Raw genomic sequence first — 16,134 nt, forward strand, 5'->3', positions numbered from 1 at the left:
GGGAATGGCAAATAGAAGAGGAGGTGGCCATCTGTAAATACACAAGAGGCAGGGGTGTGCTGAGAGAAATGATTTGGGGGCAGCCCCACATCCCAAACGCACATCCTCTCTTGTAGATATTTTTTGTTTCCTGTTTCAATGGTGGGATCGGACAATAAATAGAGCTTGGCCTGAGGAAGTTCTCCTGGGGCAGTACCGTATGTCTTTCACTACCATCTGACCCACAGCCACAGAGACAAGCACTGCGGGCATTTCAAGAAGGATTCAGGCATTTTGACACTCTTGGAAGTTTGGTGCTTTGGCCCCTGCCTCCTCAGGGTCTGGGTTCTCCAAGGAAGAGGAAACCCTGGTTCGTAGTGTTTGCCTATTCCCGTGGTGTAAATACTCCCACTGTGGCTAAGACTTCAAGGCGGCCAAGCTGAGGTCCCTGAACTTGGAGTTGGGAAGAGACACTTGCAATCTGTGCTCACAAGCCAAGACCGGCTGGCTCCGGGCCCCAGTGTGGGAAGGGAGGTCAGGAGGGAGGCACCGTGTGAAGGGAGCCTGGGAGGCATCAGAGGGTTTTTCTGGGTCCAGGCCAGGAGAGGTCCATGCAGCCTAGACCCCGAAGGGCACACTGTGATCATTAGAGCCCACCAAGATGGTTTACTCAACACATCGCTTGATCATCTCTCATGGGTCTGAGCCATGCTGGGACATGAGACTCAGAGTTCAGTGTGGGATGCAACGTATGCACAGAAGGATGGCATGTGATGGGGTATGTGATGGGGGGGATCTGGGCAGAATTCACAGGGGAGGGACAGGCAGGGATGACGCTCTGCCCTGGATCTGCGCACAAGCCGGGACCAGGATGCAGTGTCTGTTATTTTATTTCACAGAGACCCCCACGCTGTGCTGGAGGCTGGGGTCTCGGGTGTAAACGAGTCTCCCCCTGCCCCCACGGAGATCCCCATTCACAGAGGAGGGTGTGTCTTGTGCAAACAATTCAAAGTCAGCTTAATAAGGAGGTCCGGCAGGGCGTGAAGGATGGACATGATGTTCTGGAGGAGGGCGGACAGTAATAGAGGCTGAGGGACAGTCACAGGCCAAGGGAAGGGTAAGTCTTCAAGAGACCCCCATCTTGGGGTCTTCCAAGACTCCTCTAGGAGCTGGACAGAGGGAGGAGTGAATCTGTTTGGGAGATTCCAGGTTCCTTGTCCTGGGCCAGCCTCCTGGACGCTGGTTCTTCAGCTGTCCCTTGGGGGTGTCAAAGGTTCTACTTCCTAAAGCCAGGAAGAGCGACAAGGAAAGTGGGACGGAACAAGAGGCCAGAGGCCTCCCTCACTCTGCATCAGGCCCTCTGTCCTCCCCTTTCCCATGTACTGGAACTCCAGGTCTTCCTTTGCTGGCCACCTGCGGAGTGACAAATGATTAAAATGTTGAGCCTTGCTTAAAGTCTGCGTGATGTTTTTTGTTTCCATGGAAAAGCAGACTAGGGGAGGTAAAAACAGGGATTGTCTGTCCCCCGCCCATCTCTCCCCACCTTCTGTCTCTGGGGGGCATGAGTGTGTCCACATGCTTTCTCTGTCTGGTCACCGTCTTTTCCATGATGTCTCTTGAAAGCCAATTAAGCAGGGATGTGGGCTCCAGATGGCCAGCTTCCACCCGCTGTGACGTCCCTGGGCCTCCCCATTGCTGCAGAGGGGCGATGACCATGCTTCCTGCCTCAGTGGTCCCTGTAAGGATTAAAGCCCTCCCCACTAGCTTCCAGTCCCCTGCAGCTTCCTCTTACACCTGTCCCTTTCTCCTTGCGCCCTTGGCGCCTTCCAGCTCTTCTCCCTGGTCACTTTCAGTTCCCCACCATTTCTCTTCTGTTCTCTTTTTCCTTCCTTTTTTTTCTTTTTTCTTCCTTATTGTCGAGTCTCAGACTCCAGGTCCCCATTTCTTTCTGCCAGATTATTGTCTTTTTCTTTCTTTCACCTTCTTCTCTTTTCTTTGCCTTTGACTTTCTGTCTTGCCAGCTCCAAGCCATCAATCTCTGCTTCTGTCCCCCTCAGTCACTGAGTCCCAGGTTAAAATGTGTGTGTGTGTGTGTGTGTGTGTGTTTGTGTGTGTGTGTGTGTGTGTCTAGCACAAGATTGATGGATCAGACAGACTTACTGTTTGAACCTGGCTCAGTCACTTCTGGTCATACGACCTTGGGCAATTCATTTCTCCCAGCTTCAGCTTCCCCACCTGTAACGTGAGGCATTGTGAAGACCTACCTTGAGAGAATTAAATGAGATCGTTATATTAAGCCCTTTGTCCTGAAGTCTGGTCCACGGTAAGAGCCCAATAAACATTTATCTATTTTTGTGGTAAGATACATATTACATAGAATTGACCACTATTATCATTTTAAAGTGTGCAACTCAGTGGTAATAAATACATTCACAGGAAAAAAAGACACAAGAGGTCACATACTGTATGATTCCATTTATATGAAATGTCCAGGATAGGCAAATCCACGGAGATGGAAAACAGATTCGTGGTTGCCAGGGGCTGGGGGGAGGGGAGGTGGGTAGTGATAGCTTAAGGGGTATGAGGTATCTATTTGGGGTGAGGAGAAAGTTCTGGAACTAGATAGTGACCCAGCAATTCCACTCCTAAGTATAAACCCCAAAGAAAGGTGTTCAAACAAAAACTTATGCACTCATGTTCAGAGCAGCACTGTTTACAATAACCAAAAATGTGGAAACACTCTTAAATGTCTACCTTGAAGACATTATGATAAGAGTCTATCTTAACCCCAAATTTTCCCCTGAAATTGTTCTTGTGCCCCCCATAGCAGCTTTGTTCATCACGGCCTCAAACAGGAAACTATCCAAATGTCCATCAGTGGGTGAATGGATAGACGAACTGGTGCATCCAGACAATGGAATAAAAAAGGATCGCCTCCTGGTATACATAGCAACATGGATGAACAGCACAATAATGAGTGAGAGAAACCAGGCTACAAGCAGTACAAAGGGTATAATTCCACTTACCTGAAATTCTAGAAAAGGTAAAATCATAGTGGCAGAAAGTGAATAGTGGTTGGCAGGAGCTGGGGATGGGTGGATGGGGTTCACCGCAAAGGGACGAAAGGGACTCTTTTTGAGGTGCTAGACAGCTTCTGTATCTTGACTCTGGTGGTGGTTCCATGACTGTATCTGAATGCCTATCGAACTCTATGGTTAAACACATCAAACTCTATGGTTAAGATGGATGGAATTGATAGTATATCAATTATAAAACTGCAATAAATTGGAAAGGAAAGAAAGAAAAAGTTACTGAGCAGCTACTATTTGCTAGGCACTGGAGAAAGCCAATCCTAATTCTTTAAATTCTCAAAACAGTCCAACAGAGAGATGCTATGATAGACAGATGTTATGATTATCCCCATTTCACAGATGAGCAAACTGAGGCAGAAGGAGGTCAGATGATCCGCCCAAGTTCCCGCAACTAGGAAGAGGTAAAACTGGGATTTACAGTCATCGTGTTAGGATGCAGACACTCCAGAATCTCCTGGCATTCTCCCTCCCTCCCCATTTTTTGGTCTTGTCTTTCACTCTTGCTTCTCTCTTGTTTGTTTCTTCCTTCTTTGGCCTCAAGCTCAAGTGTATTTCCCTCTTCTCTTTTCCTCTCCCCATCTCTCTCCTCACCCCCATATGTCTCTGTCCTCCCTCCTGTCCCTCCTGATCTCTGAGCCCCTCCCTGGCTGTTTCCTCTGTCCCCGAACAGGACTAATTTAGCAAATGCTCCAATCCTCTTATGATGGTCCAGCCTCAGCAGAATGGCAGGGGAATTAGCGGGGATTAGGTTCAGACGCATGACCCATGGGGGAGGGGACCTCGTGGAGACAACTGAGTTTTAACTAAGAGATGGTCTCCTCCACCCTTACCACCTCCATGTGAAATCATGCCTGGGACACACAGTAATAATGAAATCATAGGTATACTCTTTATGGAGCCCTTAGGATTTGTCAAGTACTTCCTTATATTTCTCCCTTACGGAATCTTCATTACAACCTCATAAGGTTGGGGCCACCCCCCACCTCCTCTATTTTATGGATCAGGAGGGGTTAAGTAACTTTCGCCCAAGGCGATCAAGAGCCTGTCCCAGTCATCCTGGTGCTTTTCAGGTTAAAGATGAAGAAACCGAGGCTGGGAGATGAGAACAGATCAGCCCTGGGGTCACAAAGCGTGCAAATGCAACCCCTGTTTGGCAACTTGAAAGATGATGCTCTTGGCCCCTCAGAGTATGAAGGAGATAAGAGAGAGGGAGTGAAATCAAGAAAGGGTAGGAACGGAGAGGAAAATAGGTTCCAAGGAGGAGGAGCAGAAAGCAGAGCAGAGGAGGAGATTAGGTAGGGAAAGAAAACACAAGACCGACATCAGGAGGGGAGTTCGTGCAAGATATTATTTCTCTTTAAGAATGTGACAGAATTCACCAGTGAAGCATATGGGCCTGGAGTTTTCTAGAGGAAGGTTAATTATGTATTTTGTTTATTTAACAAATATGTAATTGTTCATGTCTTAAATTTTCTTCTTGTGTCAGTTTCATGAACTTGTATTTCTCCAGGAGTTTGTATATTTCCTCTAAGTTGCCAAATTTATTGGCGTACCCTTGTTTGTGATCTAATTTTCATTTAAGTTATCTATGGCATTAAATGCCATATATCAGATATCAGATAAGAAGAAAGACTAAAATCAACCATCTTTGACATCATCTCAAGAAGTTAGAAATGAGGGGAAGAAATAAAAAGATGAGAGCAGAAATTAATAAAATAAATAATGTACAATAGAAAAAAGCAACAAAGGCATAAGTTTTGTTAAAGACTAATAAAATCAATAGCTCCTGAAAACACACAGAGAGAAAGAGAGAAATTACCAAAATAAAGATGGAAAAGGGGACATTACTAAAGATCCAACATTAAAGACATTAATGATCATAAGAGGATATTATAAACAACTTTATGGTAAGAAATTTGAAAATTTAGATGACAAATTCTTAGCAGAACACAACTTATCAAGGTAAGAACACACAAAAAGAGAAAATCTTAATAGTGCTATTAAAGAAGAGTAATCCATAATTTAAAATTTTCATACAAAAACATTTCATACCTGTCTGTCTTCACCAGCAAATTCCGCATCACAACCGAGAAAGAAATTACATTGATCTTTTGCAAACTTCCAGAGAACTGAAAGAGAGAGAACATTTTTCATTTTATTTCATGACACCTGCATAACCCTGATATCAAAAACTTGGCAAGAACATTAAAATAAAGGAAAATTATAGATCATGAGCTTAGATATGAGTCTTAGACAAGATATTGTCAAATAGAATCCAGCATATGTAACAGAGGAGGGATAATATATCTTGACCAAGCTGAGTTTATTCTAGGAATGCAAGGATGGTTTAATATTCAAAAACCAAGGATGGGAATTTGCCACATTAACATAATAAAGGGAAGATCATATCATCTCAGTATATGCAGGGGAGGCATTTGATAAAACTCAAAATCTATTTTTGATTAAAAATAACAAACTCTTTGAAATGAGGAAGAGAAGCAAATCCCGTCATTTGATAAAGAATCCTACAGAAAACATTATGTTTAATTGAAATGTTGAGAGCTCTTTTTCTATTACTGGGAATGTGGCAGGAACACCTAGTCCTCACCATTTCTCTTCAACACTGTACTGAAGGCCCATGCAATTAGGAAATAAAGATTCAATAAAGAAAGAAAGGGAGATAAAAGGCATAATTGCTTAGAAAGGAATGAAACTATCATTTACATTATATTACTATTATTATTTGGGAAACCAAAAGAATCTATAGGTAATCGCTTAGAATTAACATGAGGATTTCACAAGGTCACTGAATGCAAGTCCATATAGCAAAAACTGATCATTTTATATATTCCAGTCACAAACAATTAGGTAATATTTTTTAAAAAACTGATACAATTTACGCTAACATCAAACACTTAGAGAAAAATACCTAACAAAATCTGTGTGTAATCTCTACACAGAAAATTCTACAATATAACAAAAAGTATTAAAGTAGACCATAAAAGGTGTTCAACTTCACTGGCCATCCAGAAAATAAAAAATAAAGCCAGAGTGATTTTACTCTATAAACCTACAAGCATGGCTAAAATTAAAAAAGAGACAATGCTAACTTTCAGTGAGGATATGGAGTAACTGGAAGTACAAACTGGTAAAATTACTTCAGAAATCTGTTAGGCATTATCTACTAAATTCGAGCAAATTCTTCCTCTATGGCCCAGAAACTCCAGTCCTAGGAATGTACCAACAGAAATGTATATGTTTGTGAGTCAGAAGACATGCTCAAGAATGTTCATTGGTATCAGTATTTGTAAAAACAACAACAACAACAAAAACTTCAAAACTCGAAAAAACCCGAATGCACACCAATGAGAGAATAAATGAATTAATAGTGCTAAACCATGTAATGGAAAACTACACAGACATCAGAATGCACAGGCAGATCATTGCTACTGACAATAGGGGGGCAGATAATTGCTACCTATGCTAGATATTTGGTGGAAGTGGACTTGTGCAATATCTGTCCTTTTTTAATCTGACTTATTTCATGTAGTATAATATTTTCTAGATTCATCCTTGTTGCAGCATGTATCAGAAATTCCTTTTTATGGGTGAATAATATTCCATTGTATGTACAGCACATTTTACTTCATTCATTGAATAGATGTTAGTATTGTTCTCACTTTTTGTCTATTGTAAATAATGCTGCTAGGAACATGGGTGCACAAGTATCTGCTTGAGTCCCTGATTTCAATTCTTTTGGGCATAAAAGTCACTTATTTGGGGAAACTTCCCCCAAGTTACCTAACAAGCTCAAATACTGTGTAGGTCCTTTCAAACACCAACTTACTGAGATGCCCCTAGGATTCCCATGGTGTGTGTTCCCCTTCATTGTAATGAGACAATAAATTTACTTAACAACTATGCTTTCCTGATGGTCTCTGGCTGAGGATATTGTCAATTATCTCCAAGTCTGTCTCAAACAAGCAGCAGCACTCCAAAAGCATTAGAAAGCCAGCTTCCGCATCCTCTCACCGACCAATCCCAGGCATGGAGACTCTTCTCAACTTTGCCTATTTAATTATCAAGATGTTCCATTTCATTTCTTTTAAAAAGGAGGGAGAAGGTGTCCTCTAGTCACATCTTATAGACCAAGGAAATTACTACATCCTCCCCTGTTGACAGCAGCACCACTGACTGTCTTGGTGACCAGCATGTTCCCAGCCACCCAAGAAGCACAAAAGATGTCCAGTCATGGCAGAATGTTGCCAGAAAGGTCTCCTTCTGGTAGACTGCCCCGGGGAGTGGCAATTCAGAGAGTGAGGCAAATTGGATAACAAGATCTCTGTGCTTTGTTTCATGTTGTCTGTGATCACTCGTTTAATTTTCATTTGACATTGATGATAATAAAACCCCCTTAGGGATGAGCATTGTAAATTGTGTTCTCCCCTGACCCCATCCCCTGGAGACCCCGGCGCAGCCAGGAGTTCAGGTCTATGCAGCTGGGGGAGGTGGGAAGTTGGGTTCCTGGGACCCAAGCTCCTGAGTCGAACACCCAAACCAGACCCAGTTCATTCATTCACCAGGGAAAAGGGCAGGACCCAGGCGGTCTTACCATGGGGGTTTCCTGGCAGCGCCCAGTGAACAGTAGTTACTCCATAATAAAAGGATTAAAAAATCATCGTGTCTCCTGCAAGGGGGTGGGGTTAAGGGTGGGGCAAGAGAGAGTGGGTCCCAGGACTCTTAGGGTGTGCCTAGGTGGGTGCAGCAGGAAGCTGGGATACATGCCCAAGGCCCCATGGCCAGAGACTCGTGCAGAGAACAGAGCAGCAGTGGGGAAGAAAGAACCCAGATCTCTCATGGGTGAGTCTGGACCACCAGGAGGGGCCTGGGCTGGTGGTGGGGCTGTGTGGGTGGCATCCTGTGGCTGAGGCTAGGAGGCCTCCTGGGCATCCAGAGAAGGCCCAGCTGTCTGGGAGGGCTTCCTGCTCTGCGCTGTGGGGAGGAATTAGCAGATTTGGGGGAGTGGAATTACATTATTGGGGCTGGGTGAGCAGAGAGCTGGCACATAGTAGTCCTCTGCAAATGTCAGGGTGGCTTCAGTCCTTGGATGGGGGCTGGGTGGTGGGGGTGCTGAAGAGCCTCCCTGCCTGCCTTGCTGGCTGGGGGCCTTGTAATACTCCAGGAGCTGTGATCAAGCCCATTTCAAAGATGTGGACACTGAGGCCCAGAGAGGGGCAGGCGCTGGGGCTCGAAGGTGGGGAGCCAGGGTCTGACCAAGAACATCTGGTCCAGATGCCACACCCTCATCCAGGCACTGCCTCCTGCTGCCGTCAGGCCTGAGCCCCTCTCCCACCTGCTCACAGGAGGGGCCTGGCCTAGGAGGAGAAGGGTGCCAGATCGGCTGGGAATTGGTGGTGGGGCTCATCTGACCCTGTTTCCTTGGCCAGACCCCGCCCGCTGCTCAGGACCCCTAAAGAGGCAGCGACAGGAGCGCACGGTGTACACCAAAGAGCAGCTAGAGATGCTGGAAGAGCACTTTAAGAAGAACGACTATCCGGGCTACCAGGAACGCCTGGGCCTGGCGGCCAAGCTCAACCTAGAGGAGCACAAAGTGCAGGTCTGACCCCCTCCCCGCCCCCGGTCCCCCAGACCTGCTCCCACTTGGCCACTTACCAAGTGCCCCGCCCCTGGACCACCTTCCCTGCCCTTCCCGCGCAGCAGGTGGGGAGCAGTCAGGCCAGAGGGGCCCAGTGCGGCCCTGGGTCACACGGCAAGCCAGGGATCTCCCCGGTGTGGGCGCACGACTGGATCCCGAGTCCACTTCAACCCTGTGCGGCACAAACCCGCCAACCCCGTCTGGCCAGGACTGACGCCCCACGAAGCCTCCCTGTGCCCAGACCTCAGGGCCTCTGAACCTGCGGACCCTCTCGGGCAGACCCCTTCCTGATTCCTGGGCTCGCGGGTGCCCCAGCCCTGCCCCTCCTGCCCTCGGCGCCGCCCCCCCCGGCGGCCTCCTGACCCGCAGGGGCCTCTAACTGGGGCTGGGGGCGGAGGCAGAGGCGGGGGCGGAGGCAGAGGCGAGGCCGGCGGCCCTCGCCCCGCAGCAGCCCCGCAGCCCGGGCAGAGGTGGACGCGCGCGGCCCCTGCTCTCTGACGCCTCGTCCCGGGCCCCTCTGTCTCCCCAGGTGTGGTTCAAAAACCGCCGGGCCAAACGCTCTAGGCTGGAGCGACTGTCCAAGGGCGGAGACCAGAGAGCCTGCGACGCCCCCGGCGCCCCCGGCCCCACATTCCCAGAGGAGCCGGGTTTCCGCAGCCCCGCTCCGCCCAGCCCCGCGGGGATGCTCGCGGCACCGGATCCCGGCGCCTTCGGCCAGGGCCCGGCCAGGTGGGCCCCGGCTCGGGGCGCCCAGGCGGAAGTCCCGGCTGCTTCAGCCCCCGTTCCAGCCCCAGCCTCAGTCCCAGCTCCAGCACCCGTCTGGCCTCAGGACCCCTCTGCCGCCAACTTCTGTCCTGGGCCTCTTTCAATTCCAGATTTTGCAAATATATTCTCCTACCGAGATCCCTCCCGGGGACCTCCCTCTCCCTTGATGTCTGGGTACCAAAAGGATGATGATTCTGAAGATGAGAACGACTTAGGCCCCGGGCGGTTACTGAGTTTATAGGTCATATGTCCCCACAAAGTCTTGCAGACCCCACGGGGCCAGAGGTGCTAGAGGGTCGTGGGCCTCCGCGTGGCGCCCAGGCGAGGATGCAGGAAACTGTGGCATCTCGGTCTTAACAGCTGTTTACCCTCCATGTCGTGACGGCACCTCCAACCATCCAGCCTGGGGAGGAGGGTATTTTTGTGTTCACCGTGAGGTGTATTTTGCTTTCGTGGATGCTCCCAAGAACTGTCTATGAGACCTTGTAGGGAATTTGATTAAAATTGCATTAAGTCTTTATCTTCTCTTGATGGCTAGACATTTTTGTTTTTGCTTCTCTCTACCTCTACCTATTTATTTGTAGTTTCAAATAAAAGTTTGTGAATTAAAAAAAATGCATTAAATCTATTAATGGTTTGGGACTCAATTGACATTTTTGCAATACCGAGCTTTCCGATATAGGTAGATTACTTATTTATTCATTCCTTTGGTTATTTACAAAGACTCTCCAAGTGCTATTATTTAACCAGGGAAGTCTTATGTACATTTTTCTGTAGGTTTTTCTTCCCTAGTCCTTCGTCTTTGTTATTGCCTGACGTTTTAGATGGTATTTAAAATTTTATTTTAAAATCTGTGTCCCGTATATAGGATTCAATAGATATATTTATTGTGTATCCAGGGATCTGGCTCAATTTAAAAAAAATCAGATAACTTATCTGGACCTCGTATGGGGCTTGATAATTTGAAAATTTAAAAAGTTCATGGTCATCTTGTGAGCACTGTTTCCTGCAGAGCCAGGAAGTGGTAGCCTCTCCTTTGGTTCTACCAAAGCCTGTAGGAATACCTCTCTTCTCTAGGCACCTCTATCTCCGGGTCAGACTCTTCCTCTACTGCCTCCTTGTGTCCGCCCTGGTCCCTGCGTCTCCCCACAGCCAGTCCTCTGACCCTGTCCTGGTCCCATTTAGCAAATGCCCCAATCCTCTTAGGCCAGGCGGGCCTCAGCAGAGCAGAGAAGGAATTAGATCAGATTTGGGAGGGGGTTGCTCACGTGACAGGCTCTGGAGGGGAGTGCTGGGGGGCGGGGGAGACAGACTGCCAGGATATAATAAAAGCCCCTCCTGCTTATCTGACAGGCCCTGGTTGCATGGACACACACACAAACCACTGAAACCTCATTCCATTCAGACCCTCGCCTCATAGAGGAGGACAGGGAGGAATGTAATTTTCCATCCATTCCAGGAGAGGGAGCCGAGGTAGGGGAAGTCCCTGTTAGGCATCCTGGGGGCGGAGAGGAGGGAAATAAGATTCAGACTCGCCCTAGGCAGGGGGCAGAGAGGGTGGTGCCCTGGGGGATCTCCAGCCACCCAAGGATCATCAGTGAATGGAAAATGGATTAATTTTTTAATGCCTGGAGACAGTTTGCATTTACTCTGACAGGTTGACTAGAGAGTGCCTGGACTCTGGCGTAGGATTCCTCCTTTCCCCATAGTCTCAATTCTGTATCACATTTTTACCCAAGGAGTCCCCTACCCACTTCTGATTCCAGGAATCTTTGCCATCTCCTAGGAGGCTCTCCCGGGCTCAGTCCTACCTCCCCTCACAATTTCAGGCTGTGTCCTGACCATCCTCAATGGAAGCATCTGGACATCTCACTTAGCTCAGGAAGGAGACAGGTGGTGACTTTCTGAAGGCAGGTCTTGGAACTTTCCCATATCTGTGTCCCCCAGGGTAGTTCCAGAGCAAGAATTTCCCTGTTTCCTTACCTGTAGCAAATATATATATTTGCACCATCAATCATATGACTATGGTCAACACTGTTAATCTATTGGGACCCATGGTGAGACAGGATCCATAATGACCCGTCTTTGGTGGTTTTCATTGTGGTCAATGTAGGTCCATTGGTATCCATGGTATCAGTGGTAAAGATAAGAATCTATTGTGTGTTTTACTCTGGAGAAGGTGAAGATTTTAGACTCAGCCACAGTGTCTGTAGGAAAAGCACTCAGGGTATACATGAAAAGAGTTCATGGTTTGTACCTTCAACAAATGGGTAAAATTCAAGCTTTATTCCATTCTGGGTGCTCTGGGGTAGAGCTGGAGTGCCTTTGCCTTGTGAAGACTGAAGAGAGGTAAGAAAGAAGTCAAACAGAAATCCAGAGAGACTGGAAATGAGAGGGACATTTGCCAGAAGGGACATCCGGAGTCTCTGAATCAACAGGTGAAAAGGAAACTCATTTTGAGATATCTAGGGGACAGTGTGGGATATATGCAGACCCAGAGACACAGGATGTCCTATTGTCCAGGAATAACAAAGTGTGGAAAAGATACAAAGAACAGAACCATTGTCCAGGGGTCTGGAGGAATAGCCAGGCAGATGAGCAGAATTTCTACTTTTAGTTTCTCCGGAGCTCCATTTCTAGAATAAAAGGATGGGAAGCAGAGAAAATAGGAGAGGTGACCCCAAAGTAGCAGCGACAGACTGAGTCTCTGAGTGGTGCAGAGGACGGAGCCGTGGGGCAGAGGAGCTTTTGAGTCAAACAGAATCACCTTTGGGATAATTTGAGAAGGATAGGTGTTAACTCTTCTCTAAATTTTTGGGAGCACTCACCTGTGAAGCCACGAGGTCCTGCACTTTTGTTTGTTGGGAGTCTTTTCAATTACTAGTTCAATTTAATTACTGGTAATTTTTCTGCTCACATGTTCTATTTCTTCCTGATTCAGTCTTGGCAGATTGTACATTTCTAGGAATTTGTCCATTTCTTCTAAGTTGTCCATTTTGTTGGCCAACCTTGTAGTAAGTCTCTTAGGATCCTTTGTATTTCTGTGGTGTCAGCTGAAATTTCTCCTTTTTCATATCTGATTTTATTGATTTAGGCCCTCTTTTTTTCCTGATGACTCTGGCTAAAGGTTTACCAATTTTGTTAATCTTTTCAAAGAACCAGTTCTAAGCTTCATTGATCTTTTCTATAGTTTTAGATTTTTAAAAAATTTTATTATTATTATTTACTTTCTATTTTTTTTTAAATTGAAGTATAGCTGATTAACACTGTTGTATTGGTCCCTGGTGTGCAGCAAAATAATTCAGTTATACATGTATGTATATATATTCTTTTTCACTACAGGTTACTACAAGCCATTGAATCTGACTCCCTGTGTTGTACAGTAGGACCTTGTTTATCTATTCTGTGCATAGTAGTTTGTATCAGCCAATTCCAAACTTTCAATTTATCCCTCTCCCCTTCATTTTTTCAGATTTGACATATGAGTGATATATGATATTTGTCTTTCTCTGACTGACTTCACTTAGTATGATAATCTCTAGGTCCATCCATGTTGCTGCAAATGACATTATTTCATTCCTTTTTATGGCTGAGTAATATTTCATCTTTATCCATTCATCTGTTGATGGACATTTAGGTTCCATGTCTTGGCTACTGTAAAAACTGCTGCTATGAATATTGGGGTGCATGTGTCTTTTAAAATTAGAGTTTTTTTCTGGATATATGCCCAAGAGTGGGATTGCTAGATCATACTGTAACTTTATTTTTAGTTTTTTAAGGAACCTCCATTCTGTTACATTCCCACCAACAGTGTAGGAGGATTCCTTTTTCTCCACACCCTCTCCAGAGTTTATTATTTGTAGACTTTTTGATGTTGGCCATTCTGACCGGTGTGAGGTGATACCTCATTGTAGTTTTGATTTACATTTCTCAAATAATTAGTGATGTTGAGCATATTTTCATGTGCCTGTTGGCCATCTGTGTGTATTCTTTGGAGAAATGTCTGTTTAGATCTTCTGCCCATTTTTTGATTGGTTTTTTTTTTTTTTGAGTTGTGTGAGTTGCTTGTATATTTTAGAAATTCATCCATTGTCGGTCTCATCATTTGCAAATATTTTCTCCCATGCTGTAGGCTGTCTTTTCGTTTTGTTTATGGTTTCCTTTGCTGTGCAAAAGTTTTAAGTTTAGTTAGATCCAATTTGTTTATTTTTGGTTTTATTCCCCTTACTCTAGGAGACGGATCTAAAAATATATTGCTGCCATTTATGTCAAAGAGCGTTCTGCCTGTGTTTTCCTCTAGGAGTTTTATAGTACTCCACCACTCTTACATGTAGGTCTTTAATCTATTTTGAGTTTATTTCTGTATATGGTGTTGGAGAATTCAACTATATCTCAAAAAAAATTAATTTATAAAGAGTACAAAACTTTATAACAAAATGCTTCTTTTCTAGAGCGAGTTAGGAGTCTACACTTCCACCAGTATCTGAATGTTTGTGTCTCTTCCAAATTCCTGTTTTGAAAACCTAATGCCCAAAATGATGGTATTAGGAGGTGGGGCCTTTGGGAGGTTATTAGGCCATGAAGGCGGGGCAGAGCCCTCGTGAATGGGATTAGTGCCCTGGACAAGAGACTCCAAGGAGCTAGTTCCCGCTTCCGCTTGTTTGGATGCTCCCAGATGTCTGACACCTGCAAGAGGGCCATAACCTGGCCACGCTGGCACCCTGACCTCGGACTTCCAGCCTCCAGAACTGTGAGAAATAAATTCCTGTGGTTTATAAGCCACTCCGTCTATGGTGTTTTGTTGTAGAAGCATGGATGGACCAAGACAGCCAGCACACGAGATTCAGTTGCTTCTCTCCTTGTCTGCACTATGGAATGTTAGCATTTTTTTCTTTTAGCCATTCTAATAAATCTGTGCTGGTGACTTCTTGTGCTTTTTAATGCTTATTTCCCTGAGGGCTAATGATGCTAAACATCTTCTCATGTGCTTATTGCTATCCTTATATCCTCTTTGGTGAAGTATCTGTTCAACTCTTGTTCATTGGAAAAAAAAAGACGGGTTGTTTTCTTACTGCTGAGTTCTGACAGTTCTTTATGTAGTCCGGAACAAGTCCTTTGCCAGATGTATTATTTCAAATATTTCTCCCATCTGCAGTTTGTCTTCTTATTCTCTCTCTCTTTTTAAAATTTTTTTGGTCGGGAGGGAGGAGAGGTAATTAGGTTTATTTATTTCATTTCTTAATGGAGATACAGGGATTTAAACCCAGGACCTTGTGCAGGCTAAGCATGTGCTCTGCCACTGAGCTATACCCTGCCTCCTGTCTTCTCGTTCTCTTAACAGGGTCTTTCTCAGAGCAACCCACTCCCCACTCCAAATTTTATAAAGTCTGATTTATCACTTTTATTTTATGGGTCATACTCTTGATGTCATGCCTACGAACTCTTTGCCTAATCCTGGGACATGAAGATTTTTCTCCTGTATTTTCTTCTACAAGTTTTTATAGTTGTATGTTTTATGTTTACATCTATGATCCATTTTGAATTAATATTTGTATAAGGTGTGATGTTTAGGTCCAAGTTCATTTGTAACAACGCCATTTATTGAAAGGAATATCCTTTCTCCATTTAATTAGTTTTGTACCTTTGTCCAAGATCAATTGATCACATTTGTGCGGGACTGTATCTGGGTTCTCTATTCTGTTCTGTCCATCTTTGAGTCACACTGAATTGATTACCACAGATACACAGTAATTCTTAGGATCAAGGAGCATAATTCCTCCAAAGTTTATTCTTCTTTTTCAAAGTTGTTTGAACTATTTCACTTCCCTTGCATTACCATACAAGTTTTTTTTTCAAGAGAGTTCCTATTTTTAAAAATTAAAAAGTTTTTTTTTTTTTTATTTTGGGGGAGGTAAGTAAGTAAGTTTATTTATTTATTCTTAAAGGAGGTCCTGGGGATTGAACCCAGGACCTCATACATGCCAAGCATGTGCTCTACCATTTGAGCTATACCCTCCCCCAACTATTTTTCCTCCAATTTTCAGGAATTTATTAGCAGATTGAAAAAGTTTGGTTCCTTATTGGATATAATTTTTAAGAAATAAATTTTATAGTAAGCTAAATTAAATGATAGCAGGGTTACAGTGAAGTAATGGTATTTATTTATTTTGATGGGCAAATGTCATGAAAAAACTTTTTAAAAAATGATAATTCTTTTTATTTTTATTTTTTTAAATTTGCAATGTTCTATTAGTTTCCGATCATAAAGGTTTTGGGGTTAGCTTGTCCAAAAAGTACTGTTGGGATTTTGATTGTAATTGGATTAAATCTTCAGCTGAATTTGGGGGACAATTGATATATTCACAACATTGAGACTTCTAGGACATATACATAGTATATTTCCATATATTTAGATCTTCTTTGATTTTTTTCATCCGCATTTTGTTGTTTTCAGCCTACAGATCTTGTCTATATTTTATTTATGTGTAAGTTTTCTTTTTATGAGGAATTATTATACACAATATTTAAAAATTTCAGTTTCCAATTGTATTTCGCTACCATATTTAAATACAAGTAATTTTTGTGTGTTGATCTTACATACTACAGTTTAGCTCTAGGAGTTTTATTGTTGTTTGTTTTTAG

General features: G+C 44.4%; 1 protein-coding gene across 1 annotated transcript; it reads left to right on the plus strand.

Annotated features, from left to right (window-relative positions):
* Positions 1-7,927: 7,927 nt before the first annotated feature.
* Positions 7,928-9,733, plus strand: TPRX2 (tetrapeptide repeat homeobox 2). The gene is made up of 3 exons (XM_064490017.1): positions 7,928-7,931; positions 8,519-8,688; positions 9,257-9,733. The coding sequence occupies exons 1-3, from the start codon at positions 7,928-7,930 to the stop codon at positions 9,731-9,733; spliced, it is 651 nt and encodes a 216-aa protein (XP_064346087.1).
* The last annotated feature ends 6,401 nt before the right edge of the window (positions 9,734-16,134 follow it).

The sequence above is a fragment of the Camelus dromedarius genome, chromosome 9 (assembly GCF_036321535.1).
Source record: "Camelus dromedarius isolate mCamDro1 chromosome 9, mCamDro1.pat, whole genome shotgun sequence".
Lineage (NCBI taxonomy): Eukaryota > Metazoa > Chordata > Mammalia > Artiodactyla > Camelidae > Camelus > Camelus dromedarius.